The 24,465-nt window shown below is 39.4% G+C and overlaps 1 protein-coding gene across 13 annotated transcripts in view; it reads right to left on the bottom strand.

The window, feature by feature from the left end:
• The window catches only part of zgc:113407, a 34,558-nt gene extending 12,574 nt beyond the window's left edge, over nt 1–21,984 (bottom strand). The window contains exons 1-5 of one of the 13 annotated variants that reach the window (XM_073945265.1): nt 4,802–4,894; nt 3,678–3,839; nt 2,744–2,837; nt 2,572–2,661; nt 2,153–2,291 (exon numbers count right to left, since the gene is read on the bottom strand). In XM_073945265.1, coding sequence (XP_073801366.1) covers nt 2,153–2,216 — 64 coding nt within the window. In that variant the 5' untranslated portion in view covers nt 2,217–2,291; nt 2,572–2,661; nt 2,744–2,837; nt 3,678–3,839; nt 4,802–4,894. Of the gene's footprint in view, nt 1–2,152; nt 2,292–2,571; nt 2,662–2,743; nt 2,838–3,677; nt 3,849–4,801; nt 4,895–6,979; nt 9,219–11,606; nt 17,019–17,368; nt 17,445–20,447; nt 20,611–21,895 lie in introns of those variants that run through there. The other 12 variants (XM_073945267.1, XM_073945268.1, XM_073945258.1 and 9 more) reach the window with 12 other exon arrangements.
• Between the last annotated feature and the right edge of the window lie 2,481 nt (nt 21,985–24,465).

Here is a 24,465-nt window from a genome sequence, read left to right as displayed (position 1 = left end):
TACTTAAAGGAGCCGTTGCAGCATATCAGTTACATTCCTGCATAAGACATGTTTTTAGCGTGAAAATGTTGCGGACGTCTTATCAAATTCATAAAACAGTGGAAGATCAAGTTGCATGTGGTGTGGCTTTGCTCTATTTATCCAATATGTGTCCATATGTCTGAAATATCCTGAAGCAGCTATACTGTTTTGTACTGTCACATTGCGTGAGATTCCCGCTTTTTAAAGATAAATTTATGTAACATTAATGAACATCAGTAACTCGCCAGTAACTTATTTAATGCATGTTCCTGTAAGAAAACATTGTAAATAATTGGAAATCCGGCGACCGCAATAATCAAACCCTTGGGAACAACTGTGGTCGGAACCAAAGTTCACAGGTCTGTGTTCCCTGAACTGCTATCAAGTGGTGGACGTCTTCATTCTGATTGCTTGCCGCCGAACCGCGTCATAGCTCATTACCATAAAGTTGACTTCATTTCAACTCTCCTCGACGCTCACGCCGGCGAAGACGCGCCGCGCTGATCCTCGCCGCTTATCGTCGCCTATCGCCGCCGGCTCTCATTGAAAATGAATGACTTCCGGCTACTTTGACGCTCTCGCCGCTTTCGGTGTGAACGTACGGTAAGATGTCAATCACATTAATCAAGGTCTAGGCAAACAATGGGCTATTTTACTATTGTAAGATTTTAGATGACGGTTTAGTAATTATATACATGTAATTATTCATGGTGTAATTCAGTTAAATAATAACTTTAAATAGAAAATATGTTGGTAAGAATGTGGTGGGCCAGTGATTCCCTTCTCTGGCAGAGACTGCTCTTTGGTTTTAAAACCCTTTTCAAACTGTATTGTTTAGATCTGGATTATCCATGTTAAATGTAGTGTAGTTTATTGTGTTTATTGTGCACAGTTCAGCATGGTTGTCTAACCGTGCTGGGAACAGTTGTAATTGTTAATTATTAAACTTAGAGACCTGGATATCGACACGTCTCTCTGCAACTGGATTATCGACTTTCTGACTAACAGACCTCCGAATGTTAGATCAGACACCATCTGCTCCACCACCATCTCACTCAACACTGGTGCACCCCAGGGCTGTGTGCTGAGCCCCTTCCACTACTCCCTTTTTAGGCCCGTAACAGATCCAACACCATCATCAAATTTGCAGATGACACCACAGTGATTGGTCTAATCAGCAATAATGATGAGACGGCCTTCAGGGAGGGGATACAGCATCTGGCCACTTGGTGCACCGACAATAATCTGCTCCTTAACACCAACAAGACCAAAAAGCTCTTTGTGGACTTCAGGAAAGGACGAACAGGCTCACATGATCCAATCCACATCAATAGGATGGCCGTTGAGCCCGTCTCATCCTTCAAGTTCCTGTGGACCCACATCTCAAAGGATCAGTCCTGGACCATTAAAACCTCCAGCCTGGTCAATAAGGCTCACCAGCTCCTCTTTTTTTTAAGGCAACTTAAGAAGAATCAGCCATCTTGGTGAACTATTATCGCTGCAGAATAGAGTGCATCCTGACCAACTGTGTCTGGTATAGAAGCTGCTCTGTTGCTGAGCTTAAGGCACTGATGCGGGTGGTGAAAACTGCCTAACGCATCACAGGGACCACGCTTATAGCCATTGAACATTGTAGATGCAGTATTCTTTAGGACTCCTCTCACCCTGCTCACAGACTGTTTACTATCCTGCATTGTGGCAGGCGCTTCAGGCTCCCCCGGACACAAACCAGCAGACCGAGGAACAGCTTTTTCCCCAGAACTGTCTCCCCTTGATCTCTGCCCCCTACTGACTGCAGAAGTATGAAACAGCCTCAACTCGGGTTGTATCTAAAAAACAAAACCACAACTGCCGACTCGCTCCACCTCAACACTCCTGTTTCCACCAGAACTGTTGGTCTGGAGCTCCACAGGGTCAATATACATGGCCGGGTGCTATAACCAAACTTTTGGTCACTTTTTCACTCCAGGAACAAGTTTGGTGACCCCTGATCTAAACTAATGAATTATTTCTAAATAGAGCTATTCAAATCATCTGTGGAACATGTATTCATGCTGCAATACATAAATCGCAGCAAAACAAAATATAGCAATGCTAGTTTTTTCCAGTATCGTACAGCCCTTTTTATTACCTGTTAACCCTTTCACGTATGCGATTTCACCGATGTGATCAACCTTGGCTGGTCCCTGAAGCATATGATCACACCTGTGTGACTAAAGTGTCCAGATCGCACTGCATCCGCTGCTCAAACTCAAATCTGACAGCATGCACTGAGGCACAGAAAGAGGAGCGCAGGGTCTGTCATAAATCAGTTTATCCATGCTTTCAAACGCATAACATTTGTTTTAGGTTTCAATCATTCAAATACACAAAACTACAAGCAAAACACACCATTTAATATTCGTAAAATGTGTGCAGATGTGTGTAGAGACGGCAATCATAATTATTTTTCAATATAACTGGACGATGTGCTTTACTCATATAAGATGCACACTGTTTATGTTACTAGAACATTTTCTCTATTCCTCTGCCATATAAACTGTTGCTTACCTTCGTGTATTTCAGAGGAAAATTCGGAATAAACATGACGTAAATCCAGCAGCTCGGATCTCTCCTGCGGTTGTTGCTAATGGGACACAGCTGCGATCGGAAGTTTACAAGAAGTGTTTATTTTATTCACTAAATTATGCAATAATTGTACTTTATTACTGTCTACCACTACCTCAACACAAAGGTCTCAAACTCATGAACACGTTGATTATCTGAATCAGCTGTGTTTGATCATGGCTGGAGCAAAACTGTGCAGAGCTGCAGCGCTCCAGGAATTGAGTTTGGACATATGTTAAACAGTGCCACGAAAACAAAGGTATATTGACACGAGTATCCTAAGACTAAACATGGCCATGAAACAAATAATATGATCATTATTAAGCTGTTCAAAAGAAAAAAAATACACATTCTATCAGATTTGAGTATCAGAAATTTCACAATATAATACAATATTGAGGGCAAAAAGAAGCGAAATCCAATTTATCCATAGATTATTGGGGCTGGTGGGACTTGAGATGAACTGGGGTCAGCTGGACGATTTAAAACTTACACCTGAAAGGGTTAACAACAGCCAATGCTGGTCCTGTTCACTAAACTAGACTTCATATGCAGGCGCGCGGGCGTCCTCTCTGTGGTAAACAAACAGCTCACGTGTGATTTCTTGTCAACTTGTGAGACGGCCTTTATGCTTCTCTACCGAACTTGAAAATATAATTTGCTGGATTAGGATTGTGTGTAGGGTCGAATCGAGATTGTGATCTTATTTGATTAATCGTGCAGCCATATATATTATATAATATAATTATATTTATAAGAAACAGAAAACAGCAGAGGTGTCAGGGAGTGCCGACACTTCTCCTCAGAGCCCAGAGGGTTAAATGTTTAACAAACCTCCTTTCACTGAGCATTTGATCAGAACATGGGAATAAAAGACAACTGAGCTTCAGTCCCTATAGTTGACCTTGTGAACAGAAAGTGTGTTTATTTCTCTCTGTCTTTATAGAAAATCATTTGTTTCTGTACAGTAAATCAGATCAACTGTTCAAAGCTTTTCCTCATGATTGTTCTTCAGGCTGATTAATGAAGAATCAGGAATAAACACCAACCTATTTGTTGTTCAGTGTCTTCATGTTTAATTCTGCAGGGTTCTGGATCACTCATGTTCTCGCTGTCCTTCAATAAACTCTTCACTGTAGCCTGATGGGAATATCACAGTGTTTACAGCTGAACTGGAGGAGGAGGAGTTCACTGGAGGAGGAGGAGCAGATCTGTCATTACTAACAATACATTAGTTTTTGTTTTTTTTTAACACTTCTGTGTGCATATATTTATTTATTTATTTATTTATGTTTTAATGCCATATCAGCAGCACTGGCTATATTCATGGAAACACCTGTTAAATATGTAATTCACAATCATAACTGTTTCTTAAACATCATATTAAAACATACAAATAACAACAACACAGATTAAGTCTAACGCCTGTTTCAGCATCCATGTTAACAGATTACAGCTTTCATAGCGCACACAGAAACAGTGCGTAAGTGGTGCTGAAGCATCAAAATAACCAATTAATCATAACCGATTAATGCTATCAGTTAAAGGATTAAAAAAATAAGAGGCGCATCTTTTAAATTGTTTACTGCCAGTGTTTTACATGATGCTTATGTGACCTGCGTTACTCAACTTTTTATACCTTTCTGTAACATTATTGTAAATCCATTGTATGTATGAATATTTTGTAGACTATGCAATAAAGATTGATTATATTAATTATGGATTTATTTCTCTTTAAAGTTTACACAAGCAGATATTAAGTTGGAAAGATCAATACTCAATATTAAACAGTATTTAAACACTCTTAGGTCTACTTCTCATATGCAGAATAGTCAATATGTAAATAACCCAGCATCAAATGTAGTAAACCCAGATCTCCTCAGCTGCTACAGGCCTCTCCAGTCTTACATTTCTACGCTGTAACAGATGTGTTTGTTGGGAAGTTGTTTACAACACACCTCTGAAACAAGCACTTAGTGAAGGAATGAGATGGAGACACAAATGAAAGGTGGCCAGATAACCCGTGAGTAACGCATAACAGAAGTGTTTACAGCCTAGCATCGAGCTAAAAACAAGAGACTATATTAGCATTGATCACATATGTTAAAGCAGTTCAACCCGCAAGATAATTGCAGCAAATCTGCGAACGCTACAAAGGTCAGATATAATACACTTACTTTGAATAGACGCACAACACCCGAAACAGAAGTGGAGTTAAAGCAATTCAACAGCAAACAGCAAAGCTCTGCACTCTCCGCCTCACACTGAGCGCCGTGGGCGGGGTGTTTGCCTGCACGCTGATCAGAGAAAGCTGATTGGCTGCCTGTATGTGGCTCAGTGAAACGCTGATTGGCTGCCTCTTGGTGCTTTAACGAAAGCTGATTGGCTGCCTGTTTGTCTCTTGGCAGCAGAGGTAAACATTTGTGTTCAGAAGATTAATTCTCCTTCTTCAGTCTCTTCAGAGGAATATAAGATTGTTTCTGTGCAATCCCTGATTGTATAATACCTTCAGTCAAGTCTGGCCATAAAGTTTTTTACATTATTTTATATTTGACTGCACAAATGTTCTCAGTACATGTCAAACAGAGACATTCACTCAATTATTAATAGATCTCAGATTTCTTTACCTGTTTTTGGAATAATATATTTCAGTGACAGAATGGTTTGAGTTTGGCATAAACTCCTCTTATATAATAAAGTTGGTGACGTCTCTACTCATAACTGCTCTCCACTAAATCACAAACTTGCTCAATCTAATAATATTATTTCCCCAAATGCTCTTTCTGTATTCAGTCTGTAGAAATATAAAGTCATTTGCTTTGGGACTTAATATCAAGTGTTTTGCCTTGACTTTTCCAGTTCTCCTAAAAATGCTTTTATCCAAACTTTTGTTTCCTCTAAAATTGTATTTTTTGTTACTCTTTGACACTAGAGTCTTCTTACTGTAACTGTATTAATGTATAGCGTTTTCTTTCTACATTTGGCATCCAGAGATTTTGATATGTAAATGTGTGAACTCTAATGATTATTGCATGGAAGACTCTTGCTTGGTGAGTCTGATATAAACTTACATAATATGCTGTAATTTAAGTCTTGTAACATGACTTTCAGTCATAATGTCTCTTCTGTGAAAAAGTGTTTTTTCTTTGCATAATAAAATTATATAGGTAAACTCAGATAGCGAAATTCCTTAAGCTCAGATCTGGCCCATACTTACCCACATACCACATGGAATGACGCCACATGGGCGGTCCGCTCCTGTTTGCCAGATTTGTGCCACAAAAAACTAGCACAGATCTGGCCCATAATAAAAATTAATAAAGCACACCTGGACCTAACCTGAGCCATTCATTTTCTATCGCCGGGGCCGGGTAGCGGGGGCAGCAGTCTTAGAAGAGAGCTCCTCCAGCTCCTCCGGGGTATCCCGAGGCGTTCCCAGGCCAGCCGAGAGACATAGTCCCTCCAGCATGTCCTGGGTCTTCCCCGAGGCCTCCTCCCGGTGGGTCATGCCTGGAACACCTCCCTAGGTAGGCGTCCAGGAGGCAACAGATGCCCAAGTCACCTTAGCTGACTTCTCTCGATGTGGAGGAGCAGCGGCCCTACTCTGAGCTCCTCCCGGGTGTCAGAGCTCCTCACCCTATCCATAAAAGTGCGCCCTGCCACGCTGCGAAGGAAACTAATTTCAGCCACTTGTATCAGAGATCTTGTCCTATTGGTCAGGACCCAAAGCTCATGACGATAGGTGATAGTAGGAACATAGATTGACTGGTAAATCAAGAGCATTGCCTTTCGGCTCAGCTACTTCAACACCACAACGGACCAGTACATCGACCATATTACTGCTGCCTCAGCACCAATCCGCCTATCAATCTCATGTTCCATCCTTCCCTCACTCGTGAACAAAACCCGGAGATACTTCAAATCCTCCACCTGAGGTAAGGACTTTCTTCTAACCTGGAGATGGAAAACCACCTTTTTCCGGTTGAGCACCATGGTCTCAGACTTGGAGGTGCTGGTTCTTATACCGGCCGCATCACACTCGGCAGCAAACCAGAGCCAGAAGACAAAGCTCTGTATTTACAGGTCAATCTACGTTCCTACTCTTACCTATGGTCATGACCAAAAGGACAAGATCTCAGATACAACTGGAAACATTTTACAAATAGTGTAGTTATGGACCTGCTCAACAATCAGTCAAAGCAACCAACACATGTCTAGGCATATTAAGGAAAATAAGGAATGAAGTATTCTGGGGTAGCTAGCACAACAACTCTTAGGTACTCATTGAAGCCATTGATGAGTAATGCAGGCATCCAATTAGGAAATGTAGTAAACTCGAAAGGATCTTGACTCTTGAAAGTAAAGAAACTTTATTAATAAAAGAAGCAAGACTAGACAAATGAATGGGCTTTCCGAACTTCAGGCCCTGGTATACCGCAAAAGAACTGTCCATCCAGAACATCATCTAAAACAACAACACTAGCCACATGAACACACTGGAGAGTGGAGCAGCAGAGCTGTACAGATATATCCGCACCTGTACGATCACTTACAGAGAGACTTTAAAGACTCGGAGGGGGGCACACACCAAACCTAAACACATTTACAACCTCACCCACTGCAGTGTAGTGTTGGAGTATTGGAAAACAGTTTACCGTCAGTCAACCTTCTCAAACATTCTTCAAACATGAAACATCCTTTGAATAAGTGTAAATGTTTTGCTGCATTTATGTTGTGTGTGCAGCTTTCTGTCTATGGCTGCGCCTGGAATTGCATAATTCCATACTATATAGTACACTACAATCAGAATGCGAGCCGAGTAGTATATCCAAATTAATAGAAGTTTAAAATCATTATGCGAGAAGTAGCCGGGTGCCTACTTAGGCGAGATTTAGAAGTTGGCAACGAATGGACACTACGCTTTCCCATGATGCCCTGTAAGATAATTCATGAATGGGAGTGAAGTGACGCAACTCACACGGGTAAGTCACATGATCATAACAAAAATGGCGGATGTAGTACACCACAATTCCATTAATACTGTATAGAACGTACTTTTTAACAGCCGAGTAGTACATTTAAATTCAGTCACTACCTACTGACTAGTAGGCGGTTTCAGGTGCAGCCTACGTATTTCTTAAGCTCTGCCGAATGAGTGAAACTCTAAAGCAGGGGTCACCAAACTTGTTTCTGGAGGGCTGGTGTCCTGCAGGTTTTAGCTCCAACCCTAATCAAAGACACCTGAACAAGCTAATCAAGCTCTTACTACGTATACTTGAATCATCCAGGCAGGTGTGTTGAGGCAAGTTGGAGCTAAACCCTGCAGGGACACCGGCCCTTCAGGACCGAGATTGGTGACCCCTGCTCTAAAGATTCTGATCATGTCTATTGTTTCTCTCGAGTGTGAATCCTCTCATGTTTTGTCAGGGTTCCTGAGCAACTAAATCTCTTATTGCAGTGTGAACACTCGTACGGTTTCTCTCCAGTGTGAATCCTCACATGTTTTTTCAGGGTTCCTGTGCAATTAAATCTCTTATTGCAGAGTGAACATTCGTACGGTTTCTCTCCAGTGTGGATCCTCTCATGTTTTTTCAGGGTTCCTAAACCACCAAATCTCTTATTGCAGTGTGAACACTCGTACGGTTTTTCTCCAGTGTGAACCCTCTGGTGCTGTTTCAATTCTCCAGCTTTAATAAAAGTCTTGTCACACTCAAAGCACATATACTCTTTTACACCAGTGTGGATCTTCATGTGGTCATTAAGGTGTGATGATCGACTGAAACTCTTCCCACACCGAGTGCATGGAAATGGTTTTTCTCCAGTGTGGATCCTCATGTGTTTAATAAGGTGTGATGATTGGCTGAATCTCTTCCCACACTGAGTGCAAGTGAATGGCTTCTCGCCAGTGTGGATCCTCATGTGTGCATAAAGTGATGGTGATTGGCTAAAACTCTTCCCACACTGAGTGCATGGAAATGGTTTCTCTCCAGTGTGGATCCTCATGTGTTTAATAAGGTGTGATGTTTGGCTGAAACTCTTCCCACACTGAGTGCATGTGTATGGTTTCTCTCCAGTGTGGATCCTCATGTGTGTATAAAGTGATGGTGGTTGGCTGAAACTCTTCCCACACTGAATGCATGTGTATGGTCTCTCTCCAGTGTGGATCACCATGTGTTTTTGAAGATTTTGTGATTGGCTAAAACTCCTCCCACACTGAGTGCATGTGAATGGTTTCTCTCCAGTGTGGATCCTCATGTGTGTATAAAGTGTTGGCGCTTGGCTAAAACTCTTTCCACACTGAGTGCATGTGTATGGTTTCTCTCCAGTGTGGATCCTCATGTGCAGATTAAGGTTTGATGATTGTTTGAAACTCTTCCCACACTGAGTGCAGGTGAATGGTTTCTCTCCAGTGTGGATCCTCATGTGAATCTTAAGTTTCCTTCTGCTGGCCCAACACTTTCCACACTGGGTGCAGGTAAAACCACTCTTGTCTCTCCTTTTGAAAATACCATGAGTCTGTAAATGAGTTTTGTCCTCAATTTTGACATGGTGTTCCTCTTCTTTACTCTCCTCACACTCTTCAATTAGGTCTGAAATTATAAAAAAAAATTCAGTTTGTAATAAGTCATAGAAACTCTCATCAAAAGCTGCAGTGAAAAGGCACTAAACATTGGCTACACAAACCTTAATTTTGATGCACATTAAATGTAAAAACATAGCAGATCATATTTAGATTAATCTTGTCATATCAACCTCCTGGGGTCCATTACACATACACATTTAAGTGGATTCTTATATGATTGACCCCAAGTCAATTTTTGTTCATATTGATGAGACTTATATTTAAAAGCTGTAAATGGGCAGTTTTTTTTTTATTTGTATATATTCTCAATCACAACAAAACAACATGTGTTTGTAAAACTTGTAAAGCAGATAAGGAATGCTTTCTCATTCTGTGCCTGACTGGTAAACCTGTCAGAAAAAACTGCTGAATCTCTGCGAATATTTGCCACACAGACATATCTGCATAAAGCCATAAATCTGCACATTTAAATGACAAATGTTCTCTGGTTTAGTAATCTGCATGTAACAAATGCAATGCAGAATTCTAACACTTAAAGGTTTCAGATCATCAAATTAAAATATTCTAACACAATTAAACACATCGTGCAGTCTTTAAATGAAGGTTTTTATTATTAAAAGGAAGACAAAATACTGAACTACATAGCCCAGTGTGAAAATGTTTTTCCCCATTAAAACATAACTTTTATTTATCACACCGACTTCAAGTTCTCCAGCCACACCCAGACCTGATTACTGCCACACCTGTTCGCAATCAAGAAATCACCTAAATAGGACCTGTCTGACAAAGTGAAGTAGACCAAAAGAGCCTCAAAAGCTAGACATCATGCCAAAACCTAAAGACATTTAAACACAAATGAGAAAGAAAATACTTGTCACGAGTAAAAAAAAAAAAAAAAGAGTGAACTCAAATGCAGAAAAATGACAAGTCTTTATTGAGGAGTGAGTCCTGGGAAAAGTAAAAATCAAAGTAAACACCAGGTCGGGTGAGCGCTGAGGAACTGCTATGGAAAAAACAACAACCACCAGACAGTCACTCACTGGCAATCCTGGACACAAATACAGGGACAAGTGATAAAGCAATATGCACACAAACGATCAATAACATACTGTCAAACATGAAGGGAAATGATGTGGTATAAGTGGAAAAAGGGAAATGAGAGCTCCTGTGACTGCAAATGAAAGCAGATGACAAGAGGTAATCTGTAACCAAGAACAGGAGGAGAGCAAAAGTGTGAGGTACGGTGACAGTACCCCCCCTCCCTCAAAAACGCCCCCTGGCATTCCCTTAAAACTCACTATGGACCTGATGAAACTGATCAATGAGACAGCGGTCTAGTATATCCAGAGCCGGAATCCAACATCTCTCTTCTGGACCATAACGCTTCCAGCCTACCCAATACTGATAACCTCTCTACCTCTCCTCCTCATATCCAGGAGCCAGTGCCCTGTGCACCCTCAACCAGTCTGAGAGGCAGAGGAGCAGAGGTTAAAGGCTGCAGAGGGGAGAGAAGAATGGGTTTGATCTTAGACACCTGAAAAACACGAATGAATGTTTTTAAAATTAAAGCTTAATTTGAGTTGAAACAACACTGGACTGAGCACCTTGATAATGGGAAATGTTCCAATGAATTTTATTCCCAATTTATGTGAGGGAGGTCTGAGAGGAATGTCTTAGGAAGACAACCAGACTTTCTGACCGAACATGTAAAGAGGGAGCAGACACTTCATTATTATTGCCAGTGCTTTTCTGGTGATACTTCATGTCTGGAGGCATCTCTGAATGGACGAATACATGAGGGAATAATGGCATCTGGTTCTTAGGAAGATAATAAGCTTATTTCATACGGCCACCATTTTAAAAAATGAAAGCTAGGCTGAGGTGGGAAAAAACATGAAAGTATAGGATCAGCACTGTAAACCTTGCAACAACATGCTGTGTATACAAACCTCCAGCTGTTACCGTGATTTCAAAATGCAGATATGGTGTAAACATCACTTTAATATCATTCAGTTTAGTTTAATGTAAACCATTAAAACATATTAGGTATCAAACACAATCACAAACTCTTGAGTAATACGCTTAAGTTTCCTCCTAGGATTCAGTTCATGGCAGCAGATAAACACTGATACTTCCAGGTTTCTTCCCAACTCACCCTCAATTGTGCTTTAAAAAGGGCGGCAGCGGTAATGCAGTTGATGTGATTGTCTGTTGTGGTGAAGGAGCCTAGACGAAAGGCAAAGTTCTCAATTTACTGCTCATCTAGGTTCCTACTCTAACATATGGTCATGACTACCAGGACAAGATCTCGGATACAACCGGACACATTTTACAAAGTGTTATGACCCGCTTGTTTGAGTCGCAATATAACAGAGAGGTCAACCAACAAAACAGCCTGAATGCAAATTATTTATTGTTAAATGTAAATCATAGAACAATCAAACAAAGCCACTAACACATTTCTAGGAATAATAATGAAAGTAAAGAACTTAGGGTATAATCACAACAACACTTAAACTACATGATACAAGTAATGAAAAACAAAACCATGAGGTTAAAGAGTCAGTGAGATGGCAGGTCTTGACATGAGGACTCCTGAGTAGCCACAGTGTCCTGGGGTAGCACAACAACTCTTATATACCCTTTGATGAGTAATGCAGGCATCCAATCAGGATCTACCACATGCTCCAATCTGGAGTCTTGGGATCATCACAGTGTATTAATATTGTAAAACTTTTACCTGTCGCTCTGCCTAAATCATAAAATATTCATCAAGTTTGTATTCTACTCACAAAAAGTAAATGTAGTAAACTATAAAGAATCTTCAACCTAAAAGAAACTTTACTAATAAAATAAGCAACACAGGACACAGGAAAGGGCTTTCTAAACTTTAGGCCTGGTATACGGCAAACTAACTGTCCTGGAGCTTCACCTTTATTGATGTGCGGTGTCTTCCCAGTGATTTGTTTCTCATTCAGGGAGTCAGAGAACATCATCCATAACAACAACAAAAAAAGTATACTGTCACTCAGCCTTTTCAAATATCATTATTATTCAGACATGAAGCATCCTCTGCACATGGAAAAATGTTTTGCTGCATTCATGTCGTGCGCAACTTTTTGTCCATGTGTTTCTTCAGCTGTGCCAATTGAGCGAAACTCTATAGACACTGATCACATCTGTACGGTTTCTCTCCAGTGTGAATCCTCTCATGTGTTTTCAGATGTACAAACTCTCTTGTCACAGTGTGAATACTTGCACGGTCACTCGAGTGTAAATTGTCTGGTGCAGTTTCAATTTTGGAGCTATAATAAAAGTCTTCTCACACTCAAAGCACATATACTCTCTCACACCAGTGTGGATCTTCATGTGTTCATAAGGGTTTGCTGATCAGTTGAAACTCTTCCTACACCAAAGCTGCAGTCAGACTAGAGTTTGTACAGCGCTGCGAAAAGGGGCAGGATTAAACAAGAAGATTAGATTTTTAAAAAGTGAGCGATTAGTCCACATTTTACATTTCTGTCCAGAGAGGTCATATTTGATCTTTGATTGGTCTCACGCTGGCTGTTTCTCAATATGCGTTCTTCAGCGCTCTTGTGTCCTTGTATAAAGTCATCATCAGCTGCCAAAGTTCAGTTCCAATACTCAAGATCATTACGCCAATACGCAAGAACAGAGGACGCGTGAAACTTCCCGTATGTGTTCTTGATATCGAGCACCGAACTCGCGCTAGAAGTCCCAGTAGGCATTTGCGACTGGAGGTGGAAAGCGCAGCATTTTATTTAGATTTATTATTAAAGTTCAGAGATATCCCTTATTCACTTCAGGAGTTTCCCTTAATGAAAAAGTGAATATGAACATCACCATAAACATCTTAATAAAGGAATAAACACATTAAGGGTGTTTGTTTGCTGAAATTTGTACAAAAATCTGTTCTATTTACACTGCAGCATAAATTGATAAAGCTTTTAAGCATTGTATAAATTTTTAAAAGGGGAAAAACAATGAATCGTTGTATGAATGCTGTAATGTTTAAATAATTTTCCATTAAAAACATGTGAAGGCCATGTGAGCATCAGGAAGAACGCAGCATTTCATTTCTCAGAGGACGCGTTCTCTGCCCTCGCGGTCTCCCAAGTTCGTTCTTCCGAGGACACCTGGCAAGACCGCTCTCCACAAGAACGCAAGTCAGTTCTCTGCGTTCTTGGAAAGTCACCGTCAAGTGATGCAATTTCACAGGTGACAGTTCACCAAGCTTGAACTTTGCAACACAGTTAACTGCGAAACTTAAGGCATGAACTTGCATTTCCGATCCGCGCGCAAGTATGGAAGTCTATGGGGAGAAAAGTCCAGTGTGACCGCAGCTTAAGTGCAAGTGAATGGTTTCTCTCAAGTGTGGATATTTTTGTGTTTACTAAGGGATGACATTTGGCTGAAACCCCTCCCACACTGAGTGCATGTGAACGGTTTCTCTCCAGTGTGGATCCTCATGTGTTGATTAAGGGTTGATGAGTAGTTGAAAGTCTTCCCACACTGAGTGCATGTAAATGGTTTCTCTCCAGTGTGAATCTTCATGTGATTTTTAAGGTTGGATAATTGGCTGAAACTCTTCCCACACTGAGTGCATGTGTATGGTTTCTCTCCAGTGTGGATCCTCATGTGATTATTAAGGTTGGATAATTGGCTGAAACTCTTCCCACACTGAGTGCATGTGAATGGTTTCTCTCCAGTGTGGATCCTCATGTGATTATTAAATTGTGATGATTGGCCGAAACTCTTCCCACAATGAGTGCATGTGAATGGTTTCTCTCCGGTGTGGCTCATCATGTGTAAATTAAAGTTTGATGACTGGCTGAAACTCTTCCCACACTGAGTGCATGTGAATGGTTTCTCTCCAGTGTGGATCCTCATGTGCAGATTAAGGTGTCTTGATCTGATAAAGCTCTTCCCACATTGGGTGCATGCGAATGGTTTCTCTCCAGTGTGGATCTTCATGTGATAATTTAGGTTTGATGATTGGCTGAAACTTTTCCCACACTGAGTGCATGTGAATGGTTTCTCTCCAGTGTGGATCCTCATGTGTATATTAAGGTGTGATGATTGGCTGAAACTCTTCTCACATTGGGTACATGTGTATGGTTTCTCTCCAGTGTGGTTCATCATGTGTAAATTAAAGTTTGATGACTGGCTGAAACTCTTCCCACATTGAGTGCATGTGTATGGTTTCTCTCCAGTGTGGCTCCTCATGTGTTGAATAAGGTGTGATGAGTGGCTGAAACTCTTCCCACATTGGGTGCATGCGAATGGTTTCTCTCCAGTGTGGATCTGCATGTGATTATTAAGGTCTGATAATTGGCTGAAACTCTTTCCACACTGAGTACACGTGAATGGTTTCTCTTCAGTGTGGATGCTCATGTGAATCTTAAGACTGCTTTTTCTTCCAAAACTTTTTCCACACTGAGTGGATGTTAAACGATTCTTATCGTTCCTTTTCAAATTACCATCAGTCTGTAAATGAGTTTTGTCCTCAATTTTGACATGATGTTCCTCCTCTTTACTCCCCTCATACTCTTCAATTAGGTCTGAAATAAAAAAACAGATTTTATTAAGTCTTAAAACTGTAGAGTGAAAAGACACTGGAAACATTGGCTACACACACACACACACACACACTATAATTTAGCTGCACGTTAATGTAAAATAAATCAGATCATATTTAATTTGGTCCATTATACAGATACACATTTAAGCAGATTCAATTTAATCCACCTTTATTACTCTAGTGCTTATACAATGTAAATTGTGTCAAAGCCGCTTAACATAGAAGTTATAATAAATTGAAACCGTGTCAGTCCAGTTTTCAGAGTTTTTTTTTTTACATAATTGATCATAAAAGTAAGTTTTGGTCATATCCATGAAACACATTTGAAAGCTGTAAATGGCCTATTTTTATTCATAATTACAACAAAAAGTTGTTTTTTTTTAAGTTTATAAAGCAGACAGGGAATATTTGTTCATTTTGTGCCTGACTGGTAAATGCATCAGAAAAAAAGTTCAGGGGTAACAGCTGAACAAACAGCTGAATATTTGCCTCCCAGACATGAGACATACATGTAGAGAATCTGCATAAAGGCTGAAATGTGCACCTTTCCCCTTGAGTGCTGTTGGGTTGTTTGCATGCATTCTGGGGTGATTTTGAGGCTTAATTTGGCCAAAACTTTCTAATACCCAAGCAGCATGTATGAATGTGTTTGTGTTTTTGAGAAAGAAACGTTTATGCGTGCATAGTGAAAACTGAAACAAGTCACTAAAACAAGGCTGTGAAACACACACAGAACATTTGTTTACAAGACTTTTAAGAACTGGTTCTTGTAGCCTAGTATTTTTGCTCTAAAATAATGTGAAAATCATCTTATTTACTTGCTCACAGAAAAAATATATTGAATCAAATTTTTTAAGTCACTTTTTGAGTAAAAATGGTCTATGCGAGAAGGCATGAACTATCATTAATAATGCAGTAATTCACACCTGAGAAGACAAAGAGCTGCATAATGAGCCATCAGACAGGTATGTGACTAAGAGGGGAGAGTTTCAAGAACAAGTCTGAGGAAAAGATAAGTTTATATATTTTTTGCAGTTTATTTAAAATATATATAACTATTACACAAAATAACTCAAGATACACTTGTATGAGAAAGTAAAAATGGATTGGGGATGGGATGGTTTTTGCTGTCTTAAATTAAAGTTTTTAGCGCCTAACTCAACTAGAGGCATGGTGGGTCTCTGGAATGACTAAGTCAAATTGGGGGATGGTGGGTCTTTCTTGCTGTCTGGAGCGAATTGTTTTCAGCGTCCAACTCTCAACTAGAGGGATGGTGGGTCTCTGGAATGACTAAGTCAGTGTGGGGGATGGTGAGTCTTTCTGGTGGGAACGACGTAAAGATGCTACCCACCGGAGTTGTTTAGACCCAGGCCGTAAAAACACGAGGCCATGCCCGACAGCGCCACCTTTCCCGGTCTACCTGTCAAAACGTCCCACACCTGGATGTGCGTGCTGCCACCAATTATCACTGACTTGCCATCTCATTTTCGGCAAAAGGCGTAAAAAAGTGGACTTAGTTTTTAGTGGGCTTGCGGTTCTGCACGGTGGGAACGAACCAAAGGGACTTAGGCCAGGCCTAAAAATGGATTGGGATGGAATGGTTTTTGTTGTCTGGAACAACTAACTCTCACTTGGGGGATTGGGGTCTTACTTGCTGTTCGGAGCAAACTTTTCAACGTCCAACTCTCAACTAGGGGGATGGTGGGTCTATTTTTGGGGATTGTGGGTCTCTGGAATGACAAAGTCAGTTTGGGGGATGGTGGGTGTTTCTTGCTGTCCGGAGCAACTTTTCAGTGTCAAACTCTCAATTAGGGGTATGGTGGGTCTATTTTTGTAGGATAGCGGCTCTCTGGAATGACGAAGTCCGTTCGGTGGATGGTGGGTCTTTCTTGATGTGCAGAGCAACCTGAGCGTCAAACTCTCAACTAGGGGTATGGTGGGTCTCTGGAATGACAAGGTCCGTTTCTGGGATGGTGGGTCTTTCTTGCCGTCCAAGCACATTTTTAGCGTTCAACTCTCAACTACAGGGATGGTGGGTTTCTGGAATGACTACGTCCGTTTGGGGGGTGCTGGGTCTTTCTAGCGAGCACTACCAAGGTCCAGTTGGAAAATAGTCGGTCTGACTGGTGGGAACGACGTAATGATGCTCACCGTCAGTTACGATGTAAACTCAGTTACCACATAGGAATTATAAATGAACAGCACCTGTTTTGCAAACAACAGTCAGTTTACATTTTTCACAATAGCATAGCATATGCATACTTGATGAGAAAACAGAATGCAAATAACAAAGAAACTATATTTAACACTATCAACCACAAATAAGTTTACCATACTCACATGAAAAAAAAAGACTATTAGTAATTTATAGTGAATAATGTAGTTGTTTTGAATTATACTATAGTTAAGTACTTGAAATAAATTGCTTTATTAATTCAATAGTCATGTTAATATAACCACTACTTTATGTACGTTATAGGACACACTTTGTACAACAATAAAACTATAAGTGGCCGGTAAAAACATAAATCATAAGGTAAGATTAAAAGACTTACTCGACAGGAATTCTATCCTTCGCTGGGTCTAGACGCTCTTCAAAATGTATGCGTTCTTCAGAGTCGTGCTCTTCCTCTGAGGAGAAAGTAAATTCTTTGTCGCTGTCCAGTACCATCCAAAGTGCTTCTTCACCCGTGTAGCGTGCGTATCTATGATAAAGCTTGTCGCTATATGCCATGTATTAGGGAGCGTGTATATTATTACCTTAAAAATGTGGTTATAATGGAGGTCAATGGGTCAAAAACAGCCAAAAACATAAGGAAAGGGTATAGGGCTGCAGGATTAATTCTATTCTTACAATAAGGATATTTGTGGCCCACGATCAATAATTAAACATCGTCACGATTTTACAGTATAAACAGCAAGCCCTTATTTTAATGGGTGGAGTTTACAGATTGTATCGCAACAAGCATGAGGTGACTGCGTCTAGATTACAAGCGTTTTTTTCAAGGAATGTAATGTTGATCAGGTAGCCTTTGCTCCTGTTCAGTCCAAACTTCCCAAGGTAACACAACAAACCTCATTAACCACCTTAAAAGCCATCGCAAAGTGGCTGTCGTCAGTGGGTTAATGAGCTCAGGACAATTCTGCTTTGAGTTTTTCTATGCATTACTAACATCACTAAACCAGACAACATTTGTTTTCTAAAGTAACCAAATATTCACGGAGATTCAGGAGTTTTTTCTGACACGTTTTCCAGTCATGTAGAAAATAATAAAATTATTTAAAAGCGCATTAAAGACTAAACACATAAAATAAAACATTCGCAAAGGTGTAGCTTTAGGAAAAACACCAATTGACGAGCGCTGCTTTCAGTTTTAAAAGAATCAAGTGGATTTAAAAAATCTAATTTGCAGAAGAGAAATGACAGGAATTTTGCAAAAGGAAAATATTAAACTTATCGAGACTGTTAAAAGAACATTTTGCTTTATATATTCTTTCAACTCCAATACAACAGCTCAGATTATGAATGACGGAGTGTAAAGCCGTCTCTCCTGCATGCCTCAGCAGCGTGTCCCGCTGTTTAAGAATGAGGAGGCAGAGAGAACACGAGGTTTAGTTTCACCTCAAAATATTAAAATTAAAACTAACATCGAACAGCTCATCATGCTCAAAAGGTTAAACTAAAATGCACAACTCTTGTTGGATGCACCAGCAAGATGCACAATGAACCACACGGCATTCGTTTTAATTCGATATTCGTGAAGTATGTGAACAACAGCAGATGCTTTGTCATGTTGGTCACGACACTCTGCTTTAGAACTTATTAGGCCCAATCCCAATTCTATTGTTGTACCCCTACCCCTTGACCATTACAACTGAGGGTTAAGGGGAAGGGCTTCAAAATTTACCTTTAAGAATTAGGACAGCACTACAGTACCTGCACACGTCATCATATGTCATCACGATCTCCTGCTTTATATAAGATCAGACAATGGCGACTGCTGTAGTTACTCCAGTTGTGTTATTTTTAGGCATTTATCTTCAAGAAATCACTGAAGGTGTGTATTATCATAACAATTCTAATGTGGCAATAAGATCATAACTATACAATGCATATACTCTGTGGCCATACTCATCATGTAAACACGAAAACAACACTAACATCATAGCAGACACTGTAAAAGCTCATTCTCAGCCACTAGACTTTTCTGACAGGATATTCGAGTGTTATTGAGCGTCAGAATGTTGTGGGAATGCTGTACAGGAGTTATTATCATGGATTATAGATTGCGAAATTTATTTTTTTATTTTTTTTAAGCATGGCGGTAAAACACGAATGCAGTTATGAATATATTAAACCATGTGGCTGGTGTATTCTGGGAAATTTTCTTACCCCTTGGTTTCGATTGTGGTCCTGAAAAATCTTTGTTTGAAGGGCTTTTCACCCCTTACCTTAGTCCTACGCCTTCAAGTTAAAGAGAATTGGGACAGCCCTACCCGTTGACGTGAACGCGCAAAACGAGGGGTAGGGGTTGGGGCAGAGATGGGTAAGCTTGATCCTCGAGGGCCGGTGTCCCTGCAGAGTTTTGTTCCAACACTAGTCAAACACACCTGAACAAACTAATCAGTGTCTTCAAGATCACTTGAACTCTATAAGCAGGTGTGTTGGATTAGAGTTGGAGCTAAACTGTCCCTCCAGGACCGAGTTTGCCCAACCCTGGGTTAGGGGATATTGTGATTGAGCCTTGTTGTTTTTATTACAATAATTACACTTACCTTTGCCATCGCTCTTCATCACATGTAGCCCCTCTTTTGAGCACATCTTGCGGTCAATTTAAATTATTCTAAAAATCCTGCTTATTTAAGTCATAATTTTCTGCAAGTTATTGTTATAATAGAATAAATTAAGTAGTCTACAAAGCATAAGAGTCAGCACGGGTATATAACAGGTGGTTTTACTCCTGATGAGAATATTTATTATTGTCAGACTCCACTTTCACATTAATACACCTGAATGAATCAAAACTCACAGCTAATCAGAACAGCCTGTGTGCAGCACCTGGTCAGATCATACAGAACCGTCAGTCACAATCTGAGGTGAATCTTAAATGAAGACAGACAGGACTGCCTGACCCTCTTGCGTGTGTATTTACAATTGCAACCCAACGATTTCCAACAAGCTTACTTTAATACGAAATTAAAGCCGGTAAAAAACATGAAGTACAATTGTGGTGCGACGATGATACGACTGTGTTGAATGACTGACACGAGGCGTGGCTATGCAGGACCATGATGTGTGTGTGTGTGTGTGTTTGTGTTTGTGTGTGTGTATGTGTATGTGTGTGTGTGTGTGTGTGTGTGTGTGTGTGTAAACCCGCTTTCAGAAAGGAAAGACAAATCGCTCACTGCCGTGGGGCTGCTTCTGATAAAGAAAATAACTCTTAAATTAAGAGAAAGCCCAGCTGATATTGCTTTACTGATCCTGTGGGAAAGCAATAATGAACCTGTTTAAATATTTCTGCATAATGTGTCGAAAAACTACATTTTGGCAATTTTAACCCAAAATATTCAGGGCTTTGGAAAAAACATTTGGGGTTGAAGCCCCCTGATTCCTGATCAGGAATAAACACCAACCTATTTGTTGTTCAGTGTCTTCATGTTTAATTCTGCAGGGTTCTGGATCACTCATGTTCTCGCTGTCCTTCAATAAACTCTTCACTGGAGCCTGATGGGAATATCACAGTGTTTACAGCTGAACTGGAGGAGGAGGAGCTTCACTGGAGGAGGAGGAGCTTTACTGGAGGAGGAGACAATTATTGTAATTAACATTCTGTTTGCTTATATTTATATTTTAATGCCAAATCAGCAGCATTGGCTATATTCATGGCAATACTTGTATTAAATGTTCAATATATTATTGACAATCATTAAATATTCTCACACAAGTTACACATAGGTTTCTCTTCCCTGTTCAGTAAATATGTGTGTAAGTGTTGAGTGGCCGATTCTACATCTCATGTGTGCAGCGTGATCATGTCTCTGATTGCCTACAGTTATCTCTCAATACTGTAATACATTCATTATTAAGTGTTTTATACTATTATACTAATCCCACATTCTGTTTCACTGCTAAATAAAGTGTTTTCGTCTCTTCGGAGGTTTACAGAAGAATATTTTAAGTTAAAAGATCAATATTAAACAAATTAGTGAAGGAATGAGATGGAGACACAAATGAAAGGTGCCCAGATACAGAGTTTCTGCAGGTTTCAGCAAGTTAAATTTAAGATGTTTTAAGACCATTATGAATGAAATTTTAGACCCATAAAAGGCTAAAGGCTAATGAATTTTTCAAATGGCCCAGATGGAAAAGATTTTTATTTGCCCTTTCCAAATAGTTATTATAAATTAATAATGCAATAATACATTAATAATAAAAAATACAATATTTTAGATAAATATTTAAATATTGTGTAAAAATAAGCAAGCTCTACTTGTATCCATACACTTTTTCCAACATAAACTTTCTTTAAAATAAAACTGAACAAATGTTTTAGAAGTTTAAAATAACTATAATAAACTAAATATATGCACAACAATCTGTCCAGGTCGGTGTCTTCAGCAGTAAATACATGGAGAACTTTTACACAAATGTTACTGTAAGGAAAATAATTAAACCATTATGATAAATAGAGTTAAAATGACCTTTTTAATAAAAAGTGTAAAGTTTTATTGAGATGATTGTTGGTGATTGTTTGGGTTTTGGCCAGATTTTGTAGCAATACATGAACAAAGGAAAATTAAGACCCGTTTAAAAAGATTTAAGACCTACAACACAATATTTCACTACTTTTAAGACTTTTTAAAGCCTAAAATTTTGGGTTTTGAGATGTAAGACATGTTAAGACCCTGCAGAAACCCTGCAGATAACCCGTGAGTAACGCATTACAGAAGTGTTTACAGCCTAGCATCGAGCTAAAAACAAGACTATATTAGCATTGAGCACATATGTTAAAGCAGTTCAACCCGCAAGATAATTGCAGCAAATCTGCGAACGCTACAAAGGTCAGATATAATACACTTACTTTGAATAGACGCACAACACCCGAAACAGAAGTGGAGTTAAAGCAATTCAACAGCAAACAGCAAAGCTCTGCACTCTCCGCCTCACACTGAGCGCCGTGGGCGGGAGATTTGCCTGTGCTGATCAACGAAATCTGATTGGCTGCCTGTATGTGCTCAGCGCAAGCCGATTGGCTGCATGTAGGCGCTCAGAGAAAGCTGATTAGCTGTCTGTAGGAGCTCTGCGAAAGCGATTGGCTGCCTGGTTGTCAATCAGTCTCGACAACAGAGGTATTTGCGTTCAGAAGATTAATTCTTCTTCTTCTTCAGTCTCTTCAGAGGAATATAACATTGTTTCTGTGCAATCCCTGATTGTATAATACCTTCAGTCAAGTCTGGCCATAAAGTTTTTTTAGATTATTTTATATTTGACTGCACAAATGTTCTCAGTACATGTCAAACAGAGACATTCGCTCAATTATTAGTAGATCTCAGATTTCTTTACCTGTTTTTGGAATAATATATTTAGGTGACAGAATGGTTCGAGTTTGGCATAAACTCCTCTTATATAATAAAGTTGGTGACGTCTCTACTCATAACTGCTCTCCACTAAATCACAAACCTGCTCAATCTAATAATATTATTTCCCCAAATGCTCTTTCTGTATTCAGTCTGTAGAAATATAAAGTCATTTGCTTTGGGACTTAATATCAAGTGTTTTGCCTTGACTTTTCCAGTTCTCCTAAAAATGCTTTTATCCAAACTTTTGTTTCCTCTAAAATTATATTTTTAGTTACTCTTTGAAACTAGAGTCTTCTTACTGTAACTGCATTAATGTATAGCGTTTTCTTTCTACATTTGGCATCCAGAGATTTTGATATGTAAATGTGTGAACTCTAATGATTATTGCATGGAAGACTCTTGCTTGGCGAGTCTGATATAAACTTACATAATATGCTGTAATTTAAGTCTTGTAACATGACTTTCTAATTCATAATGTCTCTTGTGTGTAAAAGTGTTTATTTCTTTGCATAATAAATATACAAGTATACCAAGATAGCAAAAATCCTTAATAAAAATATTATACTAAGAAAACAAAATTTCTTTGAGCTCAGGGGTCTGTTCTTCGTACGTGGGCTACTCAGTTGGATTTGGTTATTGACGATTTGACGCGATCCAGGATCGTTTTGCTCTTCAAAGTTAGTTGTTGTCATAGCAACAGTTCTGGTAGCTCCAACCTGGTCGGGAGCAGGCACATTTCCTATAAACAGCTGAGATCAGGTCAGTTCAAGCTAAGAAAATACTAAAAGTATGAAATTCAGAAATTTTCTTACAGTAGTAGTTATATACACTAGAAAATAGTAAATATTTTAAACTATATATTATATATAACTATATTTTATATATATAACTATATATAACTATATATATATATATATATATATATATATATATATATATATATATAAAGTAAAAAAAATATATTAATAAAACTTAAGCAATCTGCACTCCGAAATGAAAGTACAAAGACTGCCACCTGGTGGTGCAAAGAGAAAACTTGTTCGACCTCTCAGCATGTGTTATGACATAAAAGCTACAGATTGGGTGAGGGTACGCTGGCTACACAGAGCCAACAAACTCTCGTCATGTTGGTCTTCCCCTCTCCAAGTTAATCACAGGCTGGGCCCAGCCACCTTCCTACTGAATGACGGCACTCGACGGCATGCAAGCCACCTCCGTAAAGTGCAGCAGTCTACTTATACTTAAATGGAGCTTCAAAATAAAGTGTTACTGAAAAAACAGCTAAATAACTCTAAATATTTGACTCACAGACATGAAATATATCTAAATCATATCTGCATTTAGCCTTAAATCTGCACCTTTAAATGACAAATGTTCTCTGGTTTAGCAAGCTGCATGTAACGAATGTAATGCAGAATTCCTAACCCTAAAACTTAACAGTGTCAGATCATCAAATAAATGTAAACATTAGTCAAAAATTACACAATTAAACACAATGTGCAGTTTTCAAATGAGGGTTTTTATTGTTAAAAGGAAGACAAAACACTGAATTACATAGCCTTGTGTAAAAAATGTTCCCCCATTAAAACATAACATAAAAACATAGTTCTCTAGCCACACCCAGACCTGATTACTGCCACACCTGTTCACAATCAAGAAATCACCTAAATAGGACCTGTCTGACAAAGTGAAGTAGACCAAACGAGCCTCAAAAGCTAGACATCATGCCAAAATCTAAAGACATTTAAACACAAATGAGAAAGAAAATACTAGTGTCACGAGTAAAAAAAAAAAAAGGGGGAACTCAAAAAACTAAATAAAATAGACACTCGCTTACTGGCAGTGCTTGATGCAAATACAGGGTGAGTGACAAAATAATATGCACACAAACGATCAATACCAAAAAAAAAAAAAAAAAAGCAGATGACAAGAGGTAATCTGTAACCCAGAACAGGAGGAGAGAGCAAAGGCGTGAGGTACAGTGACAGTACCCCCTCCCTCAAGAACGCCCCCTGGCATTCCCTCAAGACTAACAATAGACCTGATGAAACTGATCAATGAGAGAGCTGTT

Source organism: Danio rerio, chromosome 3 (assembly GCF_049306965.1).
Source record: "Danio rerio strain Tuebingen ecotype United States chromosome 3, GRCz12tu, whole genome shotgun sequence".
Lineage (NCBI taxonomy): Eukaryota > Metazoa > Chordata > Actinopteri > Cypriniformes > Danionidae > Danio > Danio rerio.
The sequence above is the reverse complement of the archived record's forward strand: the minus strand, read 5'-3'. Positions and strand labels throughout refer to the sequence as shown.